Here is a 24,973-nt window from a genome sequence, read left to right on the forward strand (position 1 = left end):
TTTTCTGTACTTATAGGCTTTTCACCAACAACCTCATGTCCAAGTTCAACATGAAGGGTCATCGCTCGAAGACCGCTTTTCAACCAACCAACCTCTACACCGTTCTGAATGGTATGGCTAATTTGGAGATTGTGAAAGCAAAATCGCATCCTGTTGTGTGCTGTTCTTGTTAAATTGTTATTGCGTCAATTTCTGCAGTAAATGTCCTTACGGATGCTTTTAGTCTACTAACTTAAACTTTTAAATGTGAGCTCGCAAGATCAGTATGGTCTCAAGGCTAAACTGATCCTAGATCAACACTCCGTCTCTGAGATGATTAATAAATAGGGGCCCTAAGTTCAAGAAACATACTTTATGACACACCATATGCTCTGCCTATAAAATGTGCGCTGAAGTTGCAGAAAGCATGTTTTGTGTAATATAACTATATATATAAATATATATATGTCTTTTGGTGTTACAGCTGCAGTCAAGAAGTGGGATTCTAAGGCCACGGACCACATGATTAGGCTCGCTGTTGGGGACCACCTCAAGCACGCGCCTGGAAGATCGGGAGGTGGTGGTTACAGCACTGTAGTGCAGCCCAGAGCAGAGGTGCCACAAGCATAGAGAAGGCAACCTGCCTACCTGCAAGCGATGGTCACCCCTCAAACTCCATCCCGCCCCCTCCGCCCCTCCACATCTGCCGGCCGACTGGCCCCACCATCATTACGCCAACGCGGCTGCCATGGTGCCCGGTCACGTCTCTTCTCGATACTGGCTCCCCGCTGGTGGAACGAACTTCCCACGGCTGTCAGAACTGCAGAGTCACTCCCCATCTTCCGTCGGAGACTGAAGACCCATCTCTTCACCCTACACCTTAACGTCTAAGGCCCAAAGGACAATGACTACCAGGGGAAAAACTCCTCCAGGACGACGACTACCAAGGCCAATGACTGATCTAGTTGCTTTCTTGCTACAACTGTCGGATTGATGATTCACTTGCTCTATTCAAATGTATTAATTGTAAGTCGCTTGGGAAAAAAGCGTCTGCTAAATGACTAAACTGTAAACCTCACTGTGTGCAGCTCCAGCCTATTTAAGGAAAGCACACATTCTCAGTCAAGCATTGAGACTTCATTCTGTTCTATCTTTATTATGTATTCTTTATTTCTCTCGATGTTCTTTTGAGATAGGCTATAATGTTGAAGCAGCCTGAGCAAATATGTGATTATATCTCACTTTTCTGTGTGGTTCTGTGCCACTAATTTAGCTTTCTGAATTGGTTATGGTTGCATTGCATTTGCTAACAGGACTTAAAGTTCTCCGGCATAGTGCCGGATTTCTGGCGCAGGGAAATGTTTTCGTGTGAATATTTTCGGAGCAACATTTAATGATTCATCTTAAGCAACGCGATAGTTCCATCTACCAATGGTATAATCACATTACTCAAGCCAACCAAGTTCTAGCCAATCAGAGGCAGAGTAGGGCAGGCCTTAAGAAGTTGAACGAGTGTTGTTGAAATTAGCTTAGCAGCCTGCTAACTCAGGAGTCTACGAGCGATTTTTGTGCAATATTTTGGAATATTCTGTGGTATTTTGCAATATTAGATAGATACTTTATTAATCCCTGTGGGGAAATTGTGTAAAATAAGGAAAGCTTCCTGAATGTGCGTGTCATCCTTGCACGCGCAGGGGCCATGCTGGTCTCTGTATCACTCCAATGTTAGTAAGTATTGTTCTGCCTTGGGAGCAGTTCTTTCTGAACGTATTCCTCAATGCATTTTATTTTATGCTTAATAAAGTACATGTGTATTTAATAAATGGTACTTGTTTTTCTTATGCAAATGTAAAATCATGTACATGTATGGCAGATTTGATTCAAGAGTTAGATTTTTTAACAGAAATGTTCTAGGTATGGGAGGGAGCATTGTTTTTTTCCTACATCGTACATAATCAGGTTGGCCAAAAGCAGGACGTCCATCATTTGACCTGAAAACGTCTTTTCAACGAACTGAAAACAACGTATTTTCAACGAACTGAAAACCACGTCTTTTCAACGACCTATAAACCATGTCTTTTCAACGACCTGAAAACCACGTCTTTTCAACGACCTGAAAACTACGTCTTTTCACCTTGCAACGTCAACCAAATCCGGTTGTAGAATAGACGTAGGGGAAAGTCGTCTTTTAGACGTCTTTTCAACGCAATTTTGCTCACTGGGAGGCTGTTCAATCCAAGATTTTTTATCTTCATGTCTGTCTCAGATAAGAAATCGGTTAATATTTTGAAAATCCTTATGTGTGTACCCCGCTTTAGGCGTTGCTTGACCAAATCCTTGTTTTAATCACTGATCTAAAACAGTGTTTAGATCTGTGGTTTTTTACCCGTTCCCTGCACACACCTAGTTTTCTCTTAGTTTTGGTGATAAATGCCGTCACTATATTCTAGGTTATCTCAAAGCTTATTTTTAGCACTGACTGTACATGCAATGTTTTGATGATTTATAATATGGCAATGCAATAACACATCTACACACACACACACAAACACACACATACACACACACACACACACACACACACACACACACACACACACACTGTTATGGCCTGGTATGTGTCTGTGCTGCTTTTGTGTTTTGGTTGTGTTCCTCTGTCTCCCCCAGGTGTTGGAGTTCCTCCCCCCTGGTCTGTTGCTGTGCTGCTGTCCTGGCAATCAACTCTAACCCAATCCACCTGTCTCCAATCCACCCTTTGCCCTGTGGTCCAATCATCCTGCTACCTGTCTCCTATTTACTGTCTTTTGTTGCCTGTGTGGGGTGGGGAGGAGGAGGAGGAAGAGGAAGAAGAGGAAGAAGAAGAAGAAGAAGAAGAAGAAGAAGAAGAAGAGGAAGAGGAAGAAGAAGAAGAAGAAGAAGAGCTGGGCTTTTGGGTTAGGATCAGGGAAGAGGTGTAGGCATAGGGCCTTTTTGATATTTTTTGTTTGTTCTGTGGTGGCCCTTCTCTTGTTCCCCTGTGGTTTGAAATGGAGATAAAATAACAGGAATGCCACGGTATCCTAGAAGAGAGCAGAATTACCCCATCAAAGCTGCTCTACATCGCCCTAGATCTTCCATTCCGTCTGCTATTTCCAGTAAAACTTGTTGTCACCATAGATAAGAAGTGTAGTAACGGCAAGGCAAAAGAGGCCAAATCTGTTCTCTCAAGTCTGTCCCACTATCTGTTTTCAATGCGCTACGTTGAGCGAGCAAGCAGTAGCCACGTGAGAACAATCCTGAGGTAAACAATGGCCCAGAAACCTGAATAGACACTCAAGATAGGCTCGCGTGCGTCTTCGAGCACCGATTCTGGGGAGGTGGGTGAACTTGAACTTGTGGCGGTCCCTTCGTTGGGAGTGGGCCTAACGTTATCCTCCTGGGGCTGGGGATCATCTGATTTCTTTTTGAAGAAGGATGTAAGCTTGGGTATTCAGCTGATAGTGTCTTCATTTCTCTCCTTTTTTTGTTGAGCTTGTTTTCTCTTTGTAGCTCCGCTATCATATTTTCTAATAGCCTCGTGAGACATCGCTGTGGACTAGCTATCCTACAAACGCACTACGGTACTATGTCTATTGATTGATTAGGCCGACAGGACAAAATAGCTACTCTACAGGTGGGACCGTTGGAAACTGCAATGTTTATCGATATATTGTGACAATCTTAGTTAAGACTTCCCTTATCACTGTCATCTCTCTCTCTCTCTCTCTCTCTCTCTCTCTCTCTCTCTCTCTCTCTCTCTCACAGACACACACACAGGCCAAAGGACCCAACGCAGACAGCAGTTTCAAGGTGTCAATGAAGGGGGTGAAAATGACGGCTGAGGCAGAGCTCTGCAGTACCTCTGCATCTAAGGGTCCGATGATGGTGATGGTGGGTCTCTCAGAGGACACTGGAGTTGGGATCGGGGGGGACAGAGTTGAGGCAAAATGTCTGGGTACAGGCTTCAAAATCAGCACAACAGTGGGCGTTTCTCTGTTCGGTTTGAGGTCAAACTCTGGTGATCAATGAGTTCAACTGCCCCTATAGATCACTACAAGTCTGTGTCTGGAGGTCTACCATTTCACTCCTGAAATGTGCTTATTGACTTGCAAGATCGTCTGCAGAGTGCTATATATTCTATTTATGTTTTCTTTATGTATATCATTCTTTAATTATTACTTTATATAGCCTAGGGTGGCATTGAGTACAGCACTTTACTGATATGACGGTTGATATAATCTGTGCTTTTTAGGGAACAATATTTTCTCTAAATGCTGTTATTATAGCTTATTGCTGAATGTTCTTTTCTGTCGCAGCTGAAATCTACAATCAAAATGTGTCAGCCGTAACCTCTCTCTCTCTCTCTCTCTCTCTCTCTCTCTCTCTCTCTCTCTCTCTCTCTCTCTCTCTCTCTCTCTCTCTCTCCTCTCTCTCTCTCTCTCTCTCTCTCTCTCTCTCTCTCTCTCTCTCTCTCTCTCTCTCTCTCTCTCTCTCTCTCTCTCTCTCTCTCTCTCTCTCTCTCTCTCTCTCTCTCTCTCTCTCTCTCTCTCTCTCCTCTCTCTCTCTCTCTCTCTCTCTCTCTCTCTCTCTCTCTCTCTCTCTCTCTCTCTCTCTCTCTCTCTCTCTCTCTCTCTCTCTCTCTCTCTCTCTCTCTCTCTCTCTCTCTCTCTCTCTCTCTCTCTCTCTCTCACACACACACACACACAGGCCAAAGGACCAAACGCAAGCACCAGTTGCAAGGTGTCATGGCGGGGTGGGAAAGCATTGGCCAAGGCAGAGATCGCCAGTGTCTCTGCGGCTGCTGGTCCGGTGAAGGTGACGGTGGGTCTCTCATCGGCCACTGGATTTGAGATGGGGATGGGCGGATTTGAGGCACAAGTGCTGGGTATAGGCTTTAGAATCGGTCGAACATCAAGGATTTCTCTGCCCGGTTTCGATTTTGAGTTCAAATGCTGGTGATCAATGAGTTAAAATTGCAAACTATTTATTGCAAATTAATGAGCTGTTCAATACACCACTATTTGCAACAATTACTTTTAATTGTTTTTAAAGCACTGAACGGGCTGGCACCCCGTACTTGGCTGACCTATTGCGCCACCACACTCCATCCAGAGCCCTTAGGTCAGCTGAGCAACTGGTTTTGGAGGTCCCCAGGACTAAATTAAAAACTAGAGGGGACAGAGCCTTCTCTAAGGCCGCCCCTAGGCTCTGGAATAGTCTCCCCCTCCACATCAGAGCCGCCGAGAGCATTGAGGCTTTTAAGAAACTAGTCAAAACACATCTTTTCTCCCTGGCCTTTGACCTGAGGTGAGCCTGCCTTCCCGACACTGCACTCTTTGCACTTTTATTTGTACTGCACCTTGCTTTTAGTGTATTTTTCTATTTGATCAGGTTTCTTTAATCTGTATGTCATCTCTTTTATCTTGTTTTCTACAATCAGAATGGGTCAGCCGTAACCTCTCTCTCACGCACGCACGCACGCACGCACGCACACACACACACACACACACCACATTATACCAATCATATACAGTATGTATACCAATACATCTGGACTGGACTATTAACATTCAATTCACAGGCAACAGCTCTGGTGGACATTCCTGCCAATTGCACGCTCCCTCAAAACTTGCGACATCTGTGGCATTGTACTGTGTGATAAAACTGCACATTTTAGAGTGGCCTTTTATTGTGACCAGCTTAAGGCACACCTGTGCAACAATCATGCTGTCTAATCAGCATCTGGATATGCCACAACTGAGCAATAATTATGTAGGCTGTAAATTAGAGTATGTAAAACTAATATGGATTACATTATCAGTTGTATGTGTGTGCGTGTGCGTGCCGTGTGCATGCACTCTTACTGGTCCTGGAGTGCAGTTTGCAGCTGATGACGTTCTCGGTTGACTGAATAATCTGCTGTAATCTCACCAGACGGTGATCGCTGAGCTGAGGATGGACATGTAGAATTCGACCATCACTTTCTGCAGCATATTGAATTTCTTCATTTGTATCTATTTACACAGATTTTACACCAGCTATCTCCCTCATGCACAATACACTCAATACAATCTCCCTAATACACAATTAGATAAAGGCATATCATTGGTTGTGATGCAAATGCATTTCAAAGAACACCAGTCCATTGTCCATGAGGAAATCAGATATGCATGACAGTACATTGAAGGAACTAAACACTAAACTTGAACACTGGTAGGTGGGCCTTGGATGAAATTGTGATCTTTACATTTCAGGTGTCTTTATCACTCATTACTGTGCAACAGGGGAGGCTGGTGGAGGTAGAAATGGGAGGTCAGCTCATTGTAATTCAAGCCTGACAAAATATCGGAGCACCAATACTGACCTTAAAGAAATATCTGTCGAGATATTCACCATAAGGTAATGTTGTATATAATATAGATATTCACCATAAGGTAATATAATATAGAGGAAACTTATGGCTCATTTAACACAATTACACATTACACAACTATGTTAAATGAGACATAATAAGTCCTGCTTCTGTACATTTGTGTATATATACTGTAGTAAGTAAAGCTTTTGCATACACTTTGCAGATTTTCTCTATGTCTGCTAAGGGCGTCACTGCTTTTTTCCACTGTGTTTACTCACTTGAGACAATGGAGGGCCTTGTCCAGAAACAACAATGAATCTATTAATTCATGATATGATGATGATTAATCCCCCAAATAGTGAAAATGTCATGTACAATTTCAATGATCGGGGTCCATTTGTGTTCTCAAGTAATCATGGCAATCTCTTGTCTCTTGACGACGATGCTAGCAATGACATATTTTAAGTTCTAAAGACACTTTGGTCACTTGAACCACCAGTTATCAAATAGCCTTTGCTGATTGTCATTTGTAATGTGCTATGCTCATTAGTGGAAATAGATTCAATGGGGGAAAATAAGTATTTCACCCCCTACTGATTTTGTGAGTTTACCCCCTTACAAAGAAATGAACAGTCTATAATTGTAATGGTAGGTTCATTCTAACAGTGAGAGACAGAATATAAAAACAGAAATCCCAGAAAATCACGTTATATGAATTTTGAAAATGTATTTGTGCATGCAGGCCTGTTTTAAAAGCAAAACTAGACAGCCACTTTGGTGAAATAGGGAATGTAATAGCCTATTCTTGAGAGGGAACTTTTTGAGGGAAGCCGTACAATATCTTTTAGTTATCTAACGCAGGGGTCTTCAACCTTTTTCAACCCAAGGACCCCTTGGATGAGACACAAACAGAACAGGGACCCCCACATGTAATATATATTTTTAAATGTCTCACATTTTAAAGCCTATATAATAACTTTTATATTTACTTCATTCACCTTTTCTTTCACCGTATTAACCTATTTATATACTGGGTTATTAGCCTATATGTGTTTATGATTGATAAAACGTTCATGCATAATTATGATTGGTTATTATTATTATTGTTGTTGTTGTTGTTGTTGTTGATGAGGCTTATATTTTCTATTATTATTATTTTTCAACAATGAAACTTTTAGCTTCAGGAAGCCAGGTATGCCTACCTCAGTGAGATGACTGGCCCTGGTTGGTGGTACACAGCTTGTCTATTCTGGGGGAGATCGAGGTTGTCATGCAGAGCATCATGTCATCCTCAGACTGCAGTCTTGAACGGTATTTGCTCTTCAGGTAGGTGAGGGAGGAGAATCCTCTTTCACAAAGATAAGTTGTTGCAAAAGGCAAGAGGCTCGCCATGGCCTTTGCTGTCAGTTGGGGGAAGTATTTCTGGCAATGGATCCAGAACTGGGTGAGAGGCTGTGACTCGTACAAATTCTTGTGTGTACTGTCTGTGGTTAGGTCGATCAGCTGATCTTCCTCAGCGGCTGTCAGGTTTGAGCCGTCGGATGCATTGTCTTAGAATGATAACCGTATCCATGTCTTGTGCTTTCTCCAAGACTCAGTCTCAGAAAAGTACTTCTCAAATTGACTTTCGAGTGCCTCCAAGTGATCAACAATTGCGCATTTCACATCAGGCGAGGGCGCATTGAAATGCGCAGCCAACTTGGCCAACCAGAATCTCGAGGATAGCTATGCGTAATTCAAAGACGCGCGCCAATACTGATCCACGGGAAAGCCATCTGACCTCGGAATGGTAAAGGAGCGCGTTGTGTTCCTCTCCTATAGCGGCGCATAGAGAAGCAAAGAGGCGGGTTTGTTATTGTCAAACTAGTTACTAAATTAGTAACGTTATGCTAGTTATTAATTAACGTTAATTTCGCAATGAAGACCGAACTGCAGCGTTTTAGCCAACACCTAGCTTGCTAGACAGGTGTGTTTTTTTTTCTCCAGCTGACGTTATGTTAGACTCTAGAATCATGGGCATCATTTATTTTGTAAATTGTTTTTGTCAAAAGTAGCTTATTATTGCCTATTAATGCTTGAGTACCTTACTCAATATCATTTTTGTTATATTTTTTAATTCTCACTGATTATTTTGGTGAAAGTTGTCAATTATAATGACAGAAATTGGCGGACCCCCTGCAGTACCTCTGCGGACCCCCTAGGGGTCGCGGACCCCCGGTTGAAGACCACTGATCTAACGCAATTATATTTACTGATGTTTCCGTATCTGTCATTATGTCTGTTATCTCCATCAGGGAGTTTCAAAGAACTATACTACTGTATTTGATAACTGCCCACTTGTTGTTGAGAGGCTGAATGAGGAGAGAGAGAGGGTGAACAAGTACAGAGAAATGGAGAGGAGGAGGAAAGATGAAATAGAGGAGAGGAGTAAAGTAGCGTTGGATAGAGACACTCAGAGCCGCTACCGGAAGAGCTTGCTTGAAGTTATTTCTGCCAAAGGAGGTTCGACCTGTTATTAAATCCAAGGGCTCACTTACTTTTTCCACTAGCACTGTGAATGTTCAATGGGTGTGTTCAACAAAAAACATGAAAGATTATAATTGTTTGTGTGTTATTTTTATTTATTTTTTCAGATTTTATCCCCTTTTTCACCCAATTTGGTAGCCAATTGAACCCAACCTAGCATCCAATTATCCCCTGCCTATTGCGAAGGATCCGCCGCACGACCCCCGTGGCCGGCAGTCCCAGAGGAGGCCGCCAGGCAGACGAGCTGACTGGCTCCTCGAGCCCAGCACCTGTTATTCCGGCACCCCGGGGGCGCTGTTGCGCGACGGATCCTTGTCCGGAACTACTCCTATACCTCCCTCGGGAGCGGCCGCCCAATATGCCGCTCCGCGTGTGTGCCCCAGCCATATCCGGATCTGGCGAGCTGGGATTCGAACCCAGTCCCCGGTGGGCAGCATGCACTAGTGGCCAGTGCTTAGACCGCTACACCACCGTGGGGCCTGTTTGTGTGTTATAAGCTTAAGCACATTGTTTGTCTATACTTGTGACATCAGATTACATTTTATGACCAATTAATGCAGAAAAACAGGTAATTCCAAAGGGTTCACATTCCTTTTCTTGCCACTGTATACACTAGTACACTGACTCTGCATTTATCTTCCAACAGTCTTCTCACAGCCCCACAACATGAAACACAGGACACACTCTCCTTTGTTTAAAGGAATGCTTTATTGATATCCAAACATATACGACAAACCAAAAATGTTTGAATTCATCCACCAATGTCTCCAATCTGATCCCTTTATAATCTACAACTAGGCTCACGTCCTAAATAATAAAGCTATGTTCTTTCATCCCCTACATTGGCTGGCATATATACATGCCCTTCATGTGTTTCACAAATCCATCAACCATGGCACCCAATATATGCATTCCCCTCTAAATGCTTGCAACTCTGCACAAACTGCACACATCGTGCCTTTTGATCTTGCTATGACCTCATTCAAGGATTCCATGGAGAGAGAAGGAGATCTGTAACAGGTATGTAAATATTGGCAATTATTTACTGATGGCAACAATTTACTGATGGCAATTAAATACAAATAACTCCCCCCCCCCCCCCTCACCAAGAACAAAACAAAATCAATACAACAATAGCTAAATAGTTCTCTACCAAAATGATCAACACAATCACATTGATTAAAAAAAAGAAAAAAAGAAACACTTAGGCAAATAAAGAAGGCAGAATGAAACTCCCATCCCCTGGACAAGAATAGACTAAGCAGGGCAACAATTTACTTCATTGTTTAAATTTACAAAGTGACGGTGCTACCATACCAATTGCAGCGATGACATGTCATGTTGTCCTGTGGCTGAGTGACTGTTGCAGCTAGTAGTGTACAAAGGCTGGAATAGTGCTAAGTAGGCCAAAGAGCAAATGTGGGCATCAGTGACGTTAGTGAATGGTGTGGGAGTGTGTGTGGAATTTTGAGAACATTTCTTAATAATGGCAGCAAGATGTCTATTTGACAGTTGGTAATTTCACTTGTGGCACAACAGCAAGAATTTTAGCCTACAGATAACAAGAAAGTCAAACCTCCAGTGAACCATCTTTTATAACTTAAGGAGGGAAAGAAATAGAGAAAGAAAATAGAACTAACATTTATTTTCTCCCAACAAAGTACTGAAGCAAAGGGAGGGAGAGTGTGTGTATGTGTGTAAGGCCGATGGAGGAGCTTCCACATTCACCAGGTACACAGCAAAGCTTTGCTTCACATTGTATTCAGTGTAAAAAAAAAAAAAAACTGAAGTAAATGCTCAGCAGCAGCAAGGTACAAAACTGAGATCATCATGTTCATAGTGTTTCTTTTTCTTCATTTTTTAAAGTTTCTTTTTTTTAAGGTTTTTTGTTTTGCTTTGTTTTGTTTAGCGTCCCCTTTACCTTCAGATGAATGCCAACTGGCAGTATCATTTACAATATATTGATTCATATATATTTATACATATAGATAAAAGTTATGTAAAAACATTATGCAAAGCAGTGTAAAATAGTTTTATAATACAAAATGGTTTAAGGTTTTTGTTTAGGTTTTTTTTGTTTGTTTTTTTACAACCTGTGGTGATGTCATGTGACCTCAAGTTGTTTTTGCGGTTGTGTGTGTGGTGAGATGAGATATGCACATGCTTCTAGTAGGCGAGGGGGGGCTGACCAAGGGAGATGGAGAGATCTATCTGAAGGAGGAGGGGTGCATCTCAATAGTCTAAAGCCACTTCCTCTCTCCTGGTTTCCTTACTGTTGTCTGCATTGATGTGAAAAAACTAGACAAGTGAAAGTAGGCCCACGTTTCCAGAGATCCACCACACAGCTTTCACCTGTCCTGTGTTGTCACACCAGGGCCACTAGAGGATTGAGATGCACATGAGGACGAGGAGGCGGCAGTGGGGGGGGGGGGTGGATGGTGGTGACGATGAGGGGTCGGAGGTCGGGAGCGGGGGGGAGTCACTCTGACGATGATACAGTTTCCCGGGTCGGAGAGGCGCTTCAGAAGGGGGCGTTGTCCTGAGTGGGGTTGGTGTCGTTCGGGGAGTGGGCAGACTCGCCGTTGCCCTTGGCCCCAACCACCTTGTACTGAACAGACGTTCACAGGAGGGACAGAGAACAGGGCAGGGGTCAACGTGGTGGTCAAACGACAGTAGTCACGTGTCAGGGTGTGATAAGACAGGGTGGAATAACTAGGGATGTAACGATACACTCAACTCACGATTCAATACGATTCACGACACTGGGTTCATGATACGATTTTCTCACCTTTTTTCTTCTTTTTTTACAAAATCAGATTGCAGACAAATTATGACAGAAAAATATTATTTTATTTATCAGGCAAAAACTACAAAATACTGTCTTTTCTTAGAATCCCCTTTTATTTCTGAGGTAGGATATAACTATGAACAAGCAAAAGTAGATACCGCCCTCTGCTGTTTAAAAAGAGTATCGCAATTCATTTTTCATCTCACCGATTTGAATTGTCACATTTGTATCGATAAGTAACTGTCTCGCGATGCATCGTTACATCCCTAGGAATAACCCAACACACAGTGACAGAGGGGAAATCTGGGGTTCGTACATCTTACAATCTTGACTTCTATAAATGCCTCATGAGCTTAGTTCAACAGTCTCACCCCATCAGAACCCAACACACACAAGCCTATCTTATATTGTTGACCCAAAAAAGTGGCGGGGCGACCGCTTTGTTGTTTGAATCTCAGATTCCCTCGTTAAAAGGATAAGTCACCCCACCCAGATATTGCCTTAAAGATGACCTTAGTTGAAGCAACAAAAGAGGATGCTGCAGATACAATGACGCAGATACTTATGGAAGGTACTTCAGTACACAGGACACAATTTTATCTGTACTTGTGTTGGGTGAGCGTTCCATCGCACTGTGTGTGTTCATCTGTCCCTCGGTCTACAACAACTATGGGCTCACCTTGATGTTTCCGACTTTGTCCTCAAAGGATTTGAAGGTTGGAGAGTTTCTAGAAAAGATAAGCAATTATATGACATTCAAGAAATCATCTTACACTTGGGGACATCAATGAAATACAATTAAGCAACAATTAAAGTAATGTCATATGAACATCATCCTGGATTAATGCAAAATCTCCCCTCCCCCACCAGGGGAAATTGATTTTTTAAATAACAACACTTGGTCCAACCAGGGCAACCTGCGGGAGGTAACAGCTTCATCATCAATGCATAGTCTACTCTTGACTGGGTGGACTCACAATTCCTACAAGTGAAGGCCAATTCTGTATCTAGACTTTAGGACCCTAACCCTAACCAGCAGTTGTATTTTTTCCAATTGTATGATAAGTTCAAGAGGTACTCACAAACAATCATGACATGCACTATAATAAGGTCCATCCAAAAATTAATAATTCTGACAGTTTACTTTCAAAGAGAGAAAAGTGGAAGTGAATCTAACCCCATGTACTTTACCTCATAGCTGGCATACTTATCGAATGGCGAATGGAGTAGTTGCTACTTTGTAAGCGTTTAAGGGAGACAAAGAAGTGTGAGCGTTAGAAAGCAAGCAGAGGGACAGGGACCGAGAGAGCAGTGAGAGGAGGGCGCCACCCACTGGAGAACACAGTTCATTACTGGGCACCAATCACACAAGCACGATTATAGACAGTCATGCCTGCAATGCAATGACGAGACTGCCACCTGGTGGTCACTTCAGTCAAACACAACTCACGGCAATCATCAAAGTCACAATCATCAAATTAATTGAATTGCAGTAGAGTTCTATGAACTAAAATATCAAACGATAAAAAGGTAAGAGCCAAAGCGGGGGATGAAACTTCGCATTTATCTGTAACAATAATAATAATTTTAAAAAAGCAGGACAGCAGATTTAACTGACAGAGCTTAACCTTTACAGAAATATAATAAAAAAAACGGTGCATGTACCTAACGAGGTCGATTAAGGCACAGCACAGATTAGTCTTACCTAAAGGAATTGGAAAAGGGCAGAGCTCTGTAGACCACACGCAGCAGTTACAACAGGGGGAAACAAGAACAGGGTGAACAACGAGCAGCATAAGCAACCAGGCGGAACACACTCTGTTAGCAGCTTTGTGAGGGGTGAAGAGACCACAGCGCTGCCTAGCGTCAGCACTAATAAAGGGAGCAGACCCTGAGATGGAGAGTTGATAATGACAGACAATGACATGACAAAGATATCAGTAAGGATTGGGACAAGAAAAAGCCGAGGAAGGAGATTCAGGAAGCATGCATGGATGCAGCTGGGGCATGCAGGAAAGAAGTATTACAAGTATCGCTGGACGGTCGATGCGGAAACACTGTTCAGACAGGAAACAAGCGGATGCCAAAAAGACGTGGACACTCTCTCACTCTCTCTGAAGCAGACATTTAAATGAGAATGGATATGATGGAGATATGCATATTCCCAGATCACTCACACACTGGGGTATGCTGACTAGGCGGTATGAAAGACTGGTTACACCATGATGAAGGGATTAGTGGTTAATGGCACAGATTAAGTGTTAATCAATATCAAAGCCCTCCAGATCAAGGGTGAATACGTTTGGTTCGTTAACTAGCTTAGCTTATTAGATGTGGTTATGTTAATAAACATGATCGCCGTGAATACAAATGACATGATGAAAGACTAGGCCACAGAATTAGAATCAGAATGCATTAGGTCTACATTTAATACAACTCCATAGACTCGCCCCTTTTTAAAGGGAAGCCAGTCACTTAGCCAGGTCAGCCAGTTTGATAAATGTAAGACATTTTTAAAGAATGGTTTCACGGTTCTTTGTCATCTGTGCTTCAAGATCAATACAAGATGACATAATATCAGAGTATCAGCAAGCAAGTTGGGTTAACTGCAAGATGAAGTCTCAGTCCAAAAGTGACATTCTACCATCTCTGCTACATTAGCTGTGTTTAAGTGTATGGGAGTGGGTTCTGTACGAGGCGATGAGGGCGGTCATCTTGGCGTGCTCGGTGGTTTCACCTCATGTCTCCCAGCTTCCTGCTGATGGCGGTGCCCATGGTGGAGAGAGCAGCAGAGGTCTTCTGTCCAGCGATAGACATGGTTTCCTGAGTCTTCTTATACCTGCAGTGGAGAGGTGGGGGGGGGGTGAGTGGGAGAAGGGTGGAGAGGGGAGAGGAAGGGAGATGGGACAGAGAGGAGGGGTAAGGAGAGGGGAGAGAGTGGAGGGGTAGGGAGAGGGGAGAGAGAGAGAGAGAGGACGAGGGAAGGGAGGGACATGGGAGAGACAGAAAAGAGAGAGAGAGAGAGAGAAACTACCATTAAGCCATGGACAGCACTTAAGTGGCCACAATTGGTTTAGATAAAAGCCACAATCCTCCATCAGCAAGCGAAAGGCACCACTACAAAGGGTTAGTCTGTCACTGTCAGGTTAAAAGGAGGACAGAAAGACAGACAGACAGACGGACACACACTCTCAGAATACAAACCCCAATAAGGAGACATTAAGAAAGAGCACACTGCATTGTTGGATGTCAAAGACTTGACTTTTGAGTCCAGTGAAACCATGACATGACATACAGCATTTACTTGTGAACCCTTTTGACTCCTCAGAGTCCCCACACAGTATCTAGGCTAATCACACTAACATGAAAATGCAAGCAGCTGACAATGGAGTGAGACATACTGACAAAGGCAAAGCATTGATGATGTTATGGGCTATATACAGTGGGTTCGGAAAGTATTCAGACCCCCTTACATTTTCCACCTGTCATATTGCAGCCATTTGCTAAAATCAATTAATTTCATTTATTTCCTTGTTCATGCACACACAGCACCCAATATTGTCAGAAAAACACAGACTTGTAGACATTTTTGCAGATTTATTACAAAATAAACACTGAAATATCACATGGCCATAAGTATTCAGACCCTTTGCTCAGTATTGAGTAGAATCACCTTTTTGAGCCAATACAGCCACGAGTCTTCTTGGGAATGATCCAACAAGTTTTTCACACCTGGATTTGGGGATCTTTTGCCATTCCTCCTTGCAGATCCTCTCCAGTTCTGTCAGGTTGGATGGTGAACGTTGGTGGACAGCCATCTTCAGGTCTCTCCAGAGATGCTCAATTGGATTTAAGTCAGGACTCTGGCTCGGCCATTCAAGAACATTCACAGAGTTGTTCTGAAACCACTCCTTCGTTATTTTAGCTGTGTGCTTGGGATCATTGTCTTGTTGGAAGGTGAACCTCTGGCCCATTCTGAGGTCTTGAACACTCTGGAAAAGGTTTTTGTCCAGGATATCAATGTACTTGGCTGCATTCATCTTTCCTTCAATTGCAACCAGTCGTCCTGTCCCTGCAGCTGAAAAACACCCCCACAGCATGATGCTGCCACCACCATGCTTCACTGTAGGGATGGTATTAGGCAGGTGATGAGCAGTGCCAGGTGTTGTCCACACATACCGCTTAGAATTAAGACCAAACATTTTTATTTCTCAGAGTCTGGGAGTCCTTCAGGTGTTTTTTGGCAAACTCGATGCGGGCTTTCATGTGTTTTGCACTGAGAAGAGGCTTCCGTCGGGCCACTCTGCCATAAAGCCCCGACTGATGGAGGGCTGCAGTGATGGTTGTCTTTCTAGAACTTTGTCCCATCTCCCCGCTGCATCTCTGGAGCTCCGCCAGAGTGATCTTTGGGTTCTTTTTTACCTCTCTCACCAAGGCTCTTCTCCCCCGGATGCTCAGTTTGGCCGGACGGCCAGTTCGAGGAAGAGTCCTGGTCATCCCAAACTTCTTCCATTTAAGGATTATGGAGGCCACTGTGCTCTTAGGAACCTTAAGTGCAACAGACATTTTTTTGTAGCCTTGGCCAGATCTGTGCCTTGCCACAATTCTGTCTCTCAGCTCTTCAGTCAGTTCCTTCGACCTCATGATTCTCATTTGCTCTGACTTTACACTGTGAGCTGTAAGGTCTTCTATTGACAGGTGTGTGCTTTTCCCAATCAAGTCCAATCAATATAATTAAGCACAGCTGGACTCCAAGGAAGGTGTAGGCCCATCTCAAGGATGATCAGAAGAATTGGACAGCACCTGAGTTAAATATACAAGTGTCACAGCAAAGGGTCTGAATACTTATGGCCATGTGATATTTCAGTGTTTATTTTGTAATAAATCTGCAAAAATGTCTACAAGTCTGTGTTTTTCTGACAATATTGGGTGCTGTGTGTGCACGAACGAGGAAAAAAATGAAATTAATTGCTTTTAGCAAATGGCTGCAATATGACAAAGAGTGAACGATTTAAGGGGGTCTGAATACTTTCCGAAACCACTGTATATATGTGCTTACAAGTCATCAACATAGCATACATCACGTTGACGACTCGGTGTGTCGTTGTACTGTGGGTTGCTGGATGTCCAGTATGTGGAGGACTTGTGTTGGTATTGTGGATTCATTAGATTGTAGAACGGAATCTCTGTTCTCCTGCGTGCACTAGCCAGTGTTACGCAACAACTAGCAGCCCGCTGAGTGGAACAGGGTGCGGTAGGGATTGCAACGTTTTTGTTCGGTTAAAAGACGGATCATGGATTGCGCAACATGGCAGCCTTAAAAACAAACAACTGAACACATTATGAAAAACAAAAACAACTCTCCAAACGAACATTCTCAGGGTGAGCTCAGCCTCAGATGAACTGAAAATGCAGGCTGATGTAAAGAAAAAAAGGGGGGGAGGGTTCTAAAATAAGGCCAAACCCTAATCTGACTGTTGTTAAAACCACAGACAGGAGTCACGTTCAAAAAAAGGTCAACCGCTGACATGTAAGAAGTTGTCATACTGGATTTGCGTGCAGACACACACAAACACACACAAACACACACATTCCTGCCGACACGACGTGTTCCTATCTCGTCGTTTACAGACGCCCCTCTGAGGGCGTTAAGATTACGAGGGGTATTCTTCTGTGTGTATGGGAGGTTGGAGCAGATTGCCATATCAAACAACACATTGATGTCCTAGTCAATATCTCTACCTCTGCCCTGACAGAATAATGGCCTTGGTACTAGCCACCAGTTGAGCACACGTGCCTGCTTAGCTTGGTCATCTCTTCTTCAGCCCACAATACTGGTTCCTAATCATCCTGACCAATACAATGGTATTGATAACTTAAGAGGGGGAATGGAAGAGGAATCAATGGATAATATCAGCCTCCTGCTCGAACGGTCAGACGCCCCCCCCGTGACTCAGGAGATATGATGGTGATGAGCAGCACTAATTCAGCAGTATTCGATCAGGCCCGAAAGCAGCATTGCAGAGAATCTACCACACTGAAACCCCCCCCACCCCCACCATCACCATCAGAAACCCAGAATAAAAAGCATTCAAGCAGTCAAAATAATAACAACACCGCTTAAAGGAAATAAAACTTAGAATAAAACTAGAACGAAATAGAAACCAAAAGAACACAAAGTGAAATATATATATATATATATCGACTCACGCTTCTGATTGGGCAATGTCATCCAAAGTTGCAGACGCGGACAGATATCTACGGACACACAGTGTGACATAGAAAAAATAAAATGACCAATCACCGACCTCTTACATGGGGGAGAAAAACACAGTTTAGACTTTTGATAACACAATTATGAAATGTAGGCTGCCTAAACACACACATTCAACAGTCCAAAGGCGTATCACAGCCCTATTTAGGCCTAAGAAATGTATTTAATTACACTACATCTAAACCACATGAACACTGAGGGAATGGCGTGTCTTTCTTTTGAAAACATGCACCAGAAGCACATTTCTGACAATTCTGTGGACTTCCTGTGGTGAAGAGAACACAACAATGGCCTGTAGTGACTCTTATTTCAAGTGATGCACCTCCCCATAGTGATCCACTAACAAATGCACTGTATCAAGCAACAGATAAGCAGTACAATAGGCTGTTTGATTAGTCACTGCACACATGCGCACACACACACGCACGCACGTACGCACACACATACACACAGTATGAGATTCAGGAGATCCTGCCAGCTTGGATGGAAGAGGAAGTGGCTTCCTTTCTGCTGACTATCATGGAATACAATAGGATAACGTTTATGCATAGCTGTACTCTGGTTTAAAATAGGCCTACATATCAAATGTTACACTCACTGGACACTTTATTAGGAACACTGCAGTGTTTCCCACAGGGTTTTCTGAGATTGTGGCGGGTGGACCACGTATTTAAAAAATATATATATAAAAAATAAAAATAAATAGTAAAAAGAAAAGAATGACAGTCCGGTTTGCGGGGAGGTTCCGCGAACCTAGTCAAACACTTTCCGCAACAGTGCGAGCAAAAAACGGAAAAAAAACAACACAGTACTAAAAAATATTTTTGGTTTGTTATGAGACTATGGTAGAACAAATAAGACTGCCACAGTCTCGCCTATGTATAGGAAACACTGACCTGTACACCTTCTCATTTATTCAGGTGGTGTAAAGGTGTGGGGAATGTTTTCTTGGCACACTTTGGGCCCGTTAATATCAATCAATCATTGCTTGAATGTACCTATTGCAAAAGTCATCTCAAACTGGTTTCATGAACATGACAATGACTTCAGTGGCCTTCCCAGTCAGCTGAAAAATCTGCAGGAATTGCACGATGCAATTCCAACATCTTGTAGAATTAATGCCATGAAGAATTGAGGCTGTTTTGAGAGTAAAGGGAGGCCCTAACCCAGTATTAGTATAATGTTCCTAATAAAGTGCTCAGTGAGTGTATATCATTAATGTGCAAATGCTGATACATAATGACTAAGCTCGCAATACAATCTCTTATACTGTACACTCCCACACACACACCTCAAATGACAGACACGTCCTCTCACAGTCTGTCACGTGGCAGTCGTCCTGAAAGCTCCACGTCCTGACACTATTCGGGATTAGTCATGTGATCTAGCGAAAGAGCTCCTTTGTTGTTGCGAGACTAGCACTATCTCTCTCTCCCCCTCACATTCCAATACAGTGGCATGTCAGGGCTGTTAGTCTGGTCTGCAGAAGCCGTGTGTGTGTGTGTGTGTGTGTGTGTGTGTGTGTGTGTGTGTGTCGAAAGGGCCAGTGTAAGATACCTCACAGACCAAACAAGCACCAACCCTGCCAAGCCTGTTAGGCCCTGAACCACCCGGAAAATTCCAAGTGCTGTACTAGTAACGCAGGAGCGGTCTGGTGTAGAAGGGCTGATAACTTGGTACTAGATTTTCAGAAATAAGGCAGAAGACAATAACGATTTGTGTCAGTTTCTGCAGTTGGAAAATAGTGTAGCCTAACCACTAAGTACCAAACAAAAGCGACGTTTTTATAAATATATATATATTTTTAAAAATACTGTTTGGTTGAGCGGCTGTGGGAATGAGGATGTGATATTGCCACAGAGGAGGGCGCGGAGGTCACCTGTTTAAGAACAGGAAAAACATTTACAGGAAAAAGGAGTGGAGGATCTGATAGGAGCCTGACAGATGATGTAGGAGACAGCAGACCGAGGTGATGTGAGAGCGAGTCACAGTGTGTGTTCAAAATAAACACAGCTAGTCTGAGCAGATTATAGGTAATCTGTGCAAATGTATATGTTTAATGCTGGCATTATGATTATATAAGATCTGCTGACCTGTGACACACACACACACACACACACACACACACACACACACACACACACACAAAAGAGGTTTTGGGAAGGGTTACTGGTTTCTCTGCCAGTGACCATGGCTCTCTGTCAGAGAAGAAGGGTAAGTAGGGGTTAGTCTCAACACCAAACTGCTTGAGAAAACCTCGGTTAAGCTCAACATTGTGACAGACAGACAGACAGACAGACAGGCGGCCGCTGCACCAGGATAGCAATGAGACCCAGGCAGCTCCTGCAAAGTTAAAAAAGCTGCACACTGGACTCAACCACCGTGTAAAAAATATTATCACAAGGCAACGTGAGAGTTTTCACACTGATGCAGGAGGAGGAGGGAACCCACGGTGCCTGAGGACAAAGACAAGGGAGGTCATTTTAAGGGAACCCAAACTGCAATGGTTAGCTAGATAGAGGGCCTAGCAGCCAGCTTTCGGTGCGATGCTAAAAGTTCTGCGCAGGTGTTCCTCAAACAGAGGAGGGGTGAGAAGAGCAAACACAGAACAGCACACGTCGGCGTTGCGCAAGCAAACAGTAACAGTACGATACGACTCACAAATCCGAACTGGCAATTTTCTCATTCCACTCTCCAAGTTTCTCAGTGGTTTTCACATAGCTAGAAACAGAGGGGGGGGGGGGGGGTGTTAATCCAAAGCGCTTTGGTACTGGGCTGTATTGTCTGTCTGAAATTTGTGGAGATTGATCTGGAGGGAGACAGTGAAAAGAACAATCTAGAGCTTGTGAATTCACTGTGGTGATTTGTGCTGACTCACACACTTTTACTATGCTAAAAGGTGGATGGTCCAGAGTTGGCAACTTCAGTACTTCATTTTACATCAAATGACTAGGAGTCTACTATGACTCATAATGCAACAGGATAGGAACGCACATAGTTGGGAAGTGATAGTTATGCTATGTCTGCCTTGAATTTCAATCTTGAACCACAATTCCATGGGTTCAAGAATCGAGACCTAACAGAGCCAGTCTCTCAACAGACAAAAGTCCAAATCTGACCAGGCCGGAACACCATAGGGAGGTGGATCACAGGACAAGGAAATGGGGGAATGCGGAGCGTCTAGAAGGGTCGACTACTTACGCGTTGGAGGTCTGGACGTCCTGCCAGCCCTTGCTGAGGTTCTGTTTGAGCTCGTTCAGGGGACTCAGGCCCAGCTTCCTCTTCAGCTCGGCCGCGTGCTTCTCTTTGGCCGAGAGCACCTGCCGCAGGGTGTTGATCTCCTCCTCCACCTGGGGAGGGAGGAAGGGGACACCGAAAGGAAATCACAGTTTTTTTTCTTCTTTCTGTATTCTATTTTCATCCACAGACACAGCCATCACTATGACTCAGCACTATAAAGAGACATTCTTATTCACACTTGAATAAGAGTGCACACACACACACACAACAGATATTGAGGGGTAAACCAAACTGATTCTGACAGGGCTACACCCCCTCAATGCCCAGGGCAAGATTAATTGTCATCTTGGTAACTTACACGTAATAAACTTATACTGATGACAAAAGAATCAATATGGCTCAAAATCTAAACGTTTCTGATTGTTTGACAGTTAGTCAATGAATGAAAAGGATGGGCCCTGTCAAATGTCAATTATGGCAACCAGAAAACACCTGCATTTGCCACACCCCACGACGGGTCATTGTTTATTGGCTGTCAACGTCGCTTTGCCAACCCAACCCCTCCTAGGCCTACCTTAATGAGCTCAGACCTCAGCTCCTCTGCCTCCTCCTCAGTCAGGCCCGGGGGCAATGGATTGAGACCAGGCCCCACTGCTCCCTCCACGGGAACACCCGTCAGGGTGTCTGGGCCACTTCCTAGGCCTTTGTTGGGGGAGTTCAGGTTAATATCTGTGACAGGAAAGAAAGAGAGAACAGACACAGACACACAGACAAACAGGAGGTGGTTGTTAGAGGGGGGAATGGCAGCAAGCAGTGTCTTAAGTTGTCCCTGAGCTCTAGTACTGTGGCCATGCATCTCTGCTTCTGTGGAGGGAGCTGCCTGCTACTGCACCAACATCCCATTTCATCACACAGAAACAGACACATCCTGATGGCAAGGTAAGTGTATGGGAAAAGTGCTGCCAGAACATTTCAGGGGAGATGGAGAGTGGGCCAATTATACCGTTAAATGTTCCCAGAGTAACTCTAGAGCGTGGTGCGGAAGCTAGAGCCTCTCAAGCTGCCATTAGAGCATTAGCCCTCCCTTAAGTCGGCCAAGGAAGAGGCTGCACTGGGTCAGGCTGTAGGATGAACCAACAGATCATCATTACTATTGCCTCTTCCTCCTGCACTGACTCACTGCATCCATCCAGTGAACAGAACCTTTTGTCTCAGAGGAAGAATGGCTCTGTTGGTTGTAGAGGAGATGACTCTACAGTAGTGTTGTGGTGCTGTGTACTGTACTGTGGCTACCACACCACCACAACAGCCGTGTCTTCTGTTTAACTGGTTGATGCCTGGATTCAAATGGGAGTTGGTGTTTGCTATGGCTTCTCTTCTATCACAGTAAATACAGTAGAATGACTAACCACTTTCTAAAATAGGACTGAGGCTACTAGACAATAGCGCCCCTCTCTATTTAACATTTGAAATAAAGCCCAATTAACTCGATGCAATTTGTGTCATGTAAGAAATGAAATGTAGGTGACCCTAATCATGTCATATCAGCTGTGACAAGGCCCAGGCAAGGAGGCTGTAGAAACAGTAATATATGTGGCATCCCAGACTGGCCATACTTCCATAGTTCATGTGGCTAGGGCAAGATTAATTGTCATCTTGGTAACTTACGTAATAAACTTATACTGATGACAAAAAGAATCAATATGGCTCAAAATCTAAACGTTTCTGATTGTTTGACAGTTAGTCAATGAATGAAAAGGACGGGCGCTGTCAATTATGGCAACCAGAAAACACCTGCATGTGCCACACCCCACGGAGGGTCATTGTTTATTGGCTGTCAACGTCGCGTTGCCAACCCAACCCAACCCCTCCTATCCAGCAGGCTGACGAGCTTTGCCAGACAGAACCAACCTTCCTCTGTCTTGCCTGGGCGAATGTCGCTGGCGCAAGTTAGCATAGGCTAGCCTTTGTTTACAAGACACGAGCCATTAAAAACACCAATATTCCTCATCAATATCATACGTACAATAGCTAACAACATCCATTTAGCTAGCATAATGTAGAATATTGGGAAATACGTTAGCTAGCTTGGTTAGCTAGTGGTGAACAAAGGGTGAATGTGACAGTAACTCGATCCCCTGCCCTCCTTCCCCCTGGCGCATCTGACATTCCCATCGCAGCGTCGGGCCCCCGGCCTGGCCTTCAGACGCCAGGGTGTGTAGAGTCACGAAGACTTAGAAATCCATCTCAACTAAAATATACCAACGACAGCTAGTAAATAAGAAGCACATTCAACAGCAGTAGGTCATGTCAGCTGGCTAATGTACGTTACCTTGGCCGATGGGGTCCATGGCGTCGGACGAGAAGAGAGTGGGAGCTCTTTCGCTAAATATCTGCTTTGAAAATGAAAGGGATGGCTGACGAGCAAAGCGCAGTCAACTCAGTTAGCGAGCTAATGGACAGTTGAGATGGTCTCTCCCGTAGTTTGACTGGATTCCACAATAACAGCCTCGTCGACACGGACAGCCAGCTCAGCTTGTTCAACTTCCAGCTGCTTCTTTTCCGGCGTCTCTGGATGACGTAATCAGAGCATCTCTGACCGTTTTAATAAAAAAAGCTACAAACATGTTTCGTTGTTTACGAACAGGGTCTTTGTACAGACCCCAATGTAATGTTGAAAACGAAAACATAAATAAAGTTCATAAAGTGTTTATTTGATAATAATTTATAACAACATACCGTGATTTGTTTTGCCCCCATAAAGTTGTACAACGTACATATACATACTTTATGTATTTTAAGTATTATAAAACCGAGCGAAATGGGCCATAAATTGGATCCAACACTTCACATGCCCCAAATCTTTAAAATCACTTGAAAACCATTTGATGACACAGGCAGTGCCATGACAAGTTGTATCAACCAAAATGTAATGTTAATCAAGACTTTTATTTTTTCACCTCCCATAGGCTGAATTGGGCGAAATTTGGACAGAAATGTGTTGTTATTTTTAAAGAAATGTGGACAAATCAATATGGTATTCTTTTAAACAATATCTATCGATAAAGGTGATGTAATTGAACCAAAAACAATGAGCATTTTACTTTGTTATCATTTATTTAACAAAAGATGAACAAAGATGCTAATTCCTCCTGAGGAAAACATTAGGACACCTTATGACCTAATAGCTGGTATTGCCCCTTTGGCTGAAATAACATCAATTACACGTTTCCTATAATTATTTCAACTGTGATGTCTGAGGGGTGTCTTACATGCACAGCACGTTTCAAATCACCCCACAGCATCCCAATGGTGATACAGGCTCTGACTTGGCCATTCCAGAACTCAATTTCTTTCTTTTCCTTGCCTTGGTGGATTTACTGGAATGTTTTGGGTCATGTTACATCGTCCACATCTGCTTCAGCTTACATTTTTGGACAGATGGTCTCACATTTCCCTCAAGCACCTTTTGATACAATACAGTATTCATAGTGGATTCTATGATGGTGAGCTGGCAGCAAAGCAGAGCCAGAGCCCTGCTGCAGCAAAGCAGACCCAAACCATGACAAGGCAAGGCAAGGCAAGTTTATTTGTATAGCACATTTCATACAACAGGGGCAATTCAAAGTGCTTTACATACATTATTTAAAAATACAGCAAGAGGAGCATAAGAAAATAAAAATTACAATGAATAAAAGCAAATATAAGAAGTAAATAGATAAAACATTTAAAAAGACAATAGTTAATGGGAAAAAAGACATTGATAGAAGTGGTTGTGTTTAATCATAACTGG

General features: G+C 43.4%; 1 protein-coding gene across 6 annotated transcripts; it reads right to left on the reverse strand.

The window, feature by feature from the left end:
- Positions 1-9,621: 9,621 nt before the first annotated feature.
- tpd52l2b (tpd52 like 2b) lies at positions 9,622-23,724 on the reverse strand. Of its 6 annotated transcripts, none has more exons than XM_080533778.1 (8): positions 23,513-23,724; positions 21,755-21,909; positions 21,142-21,290; positions 17,877-17,924; positions 14,404-14,505; positions 12,858-12,899; positions 12,346-12,394; positions 9,622-11,480 (listed from the first exon to the last, which is right to left on the reverse strand). In XM_080533778.1, exons 1-8 carry the CDS (start codon positions 23,529-23,531, stop codon positions 11,400-11,402), a joined length of 645 nt encoding a protein of 214 aa, XP_080389904.1. In that variant the 5' UTR covers positions 23,532-23,724; the 3' UTR covers positions 9,622-11,399. The 6 variants fall into 6 exon arrangements, with proteins under 6 accessions (XP_080389904.1, XP_080389903.1, XP_080389907.1 ...); XM_080533777.1 differs by having other exon boundaries at positions 9,622-11,486; XM_080533781.1 differs by lacking the exon at positions 17,877-17,924 and having other exon boundaries at positions 9,622-11,486.
- Positions 23,725-24,973: the final 1,249 nt, after the last annotated feature.

Source organism: Nansenia antarctica (assembly GCF_963989245.1).
Source record: "Nansenia antarctica genome assembly, chromosome: 6".
In the NCBI taxonomy this organism is placed as follows: Eukaryota; Metazoa; Chordata; class Actinopteri; order Argentiniformes; family Microstomatidae; genus Nansenia; species Nansenia antarctica.

What these genes read in the sequence shown, in the direction of transcription:
- tpd52l2b (XM_080533777.1), bottom strand. An exon ending in AGGAAGCTGGGAGACATGAG is followed by an intron (nt 12,900 to 14,403) that starts GTGAAACCACCG and finishes CTTACAAAGTAG; the next exon opens with CAACTACTCCATTCGCCATT. An exon ending in ACAAAGTCGGAAACATCAAG is followed by an intron (nt 11,487 to 12,345) that starts GTGAGCCCATAG and finishes ACGTCTGTTCAG; the next exon opens with TACAAGGTGGTTGGGGCCAA.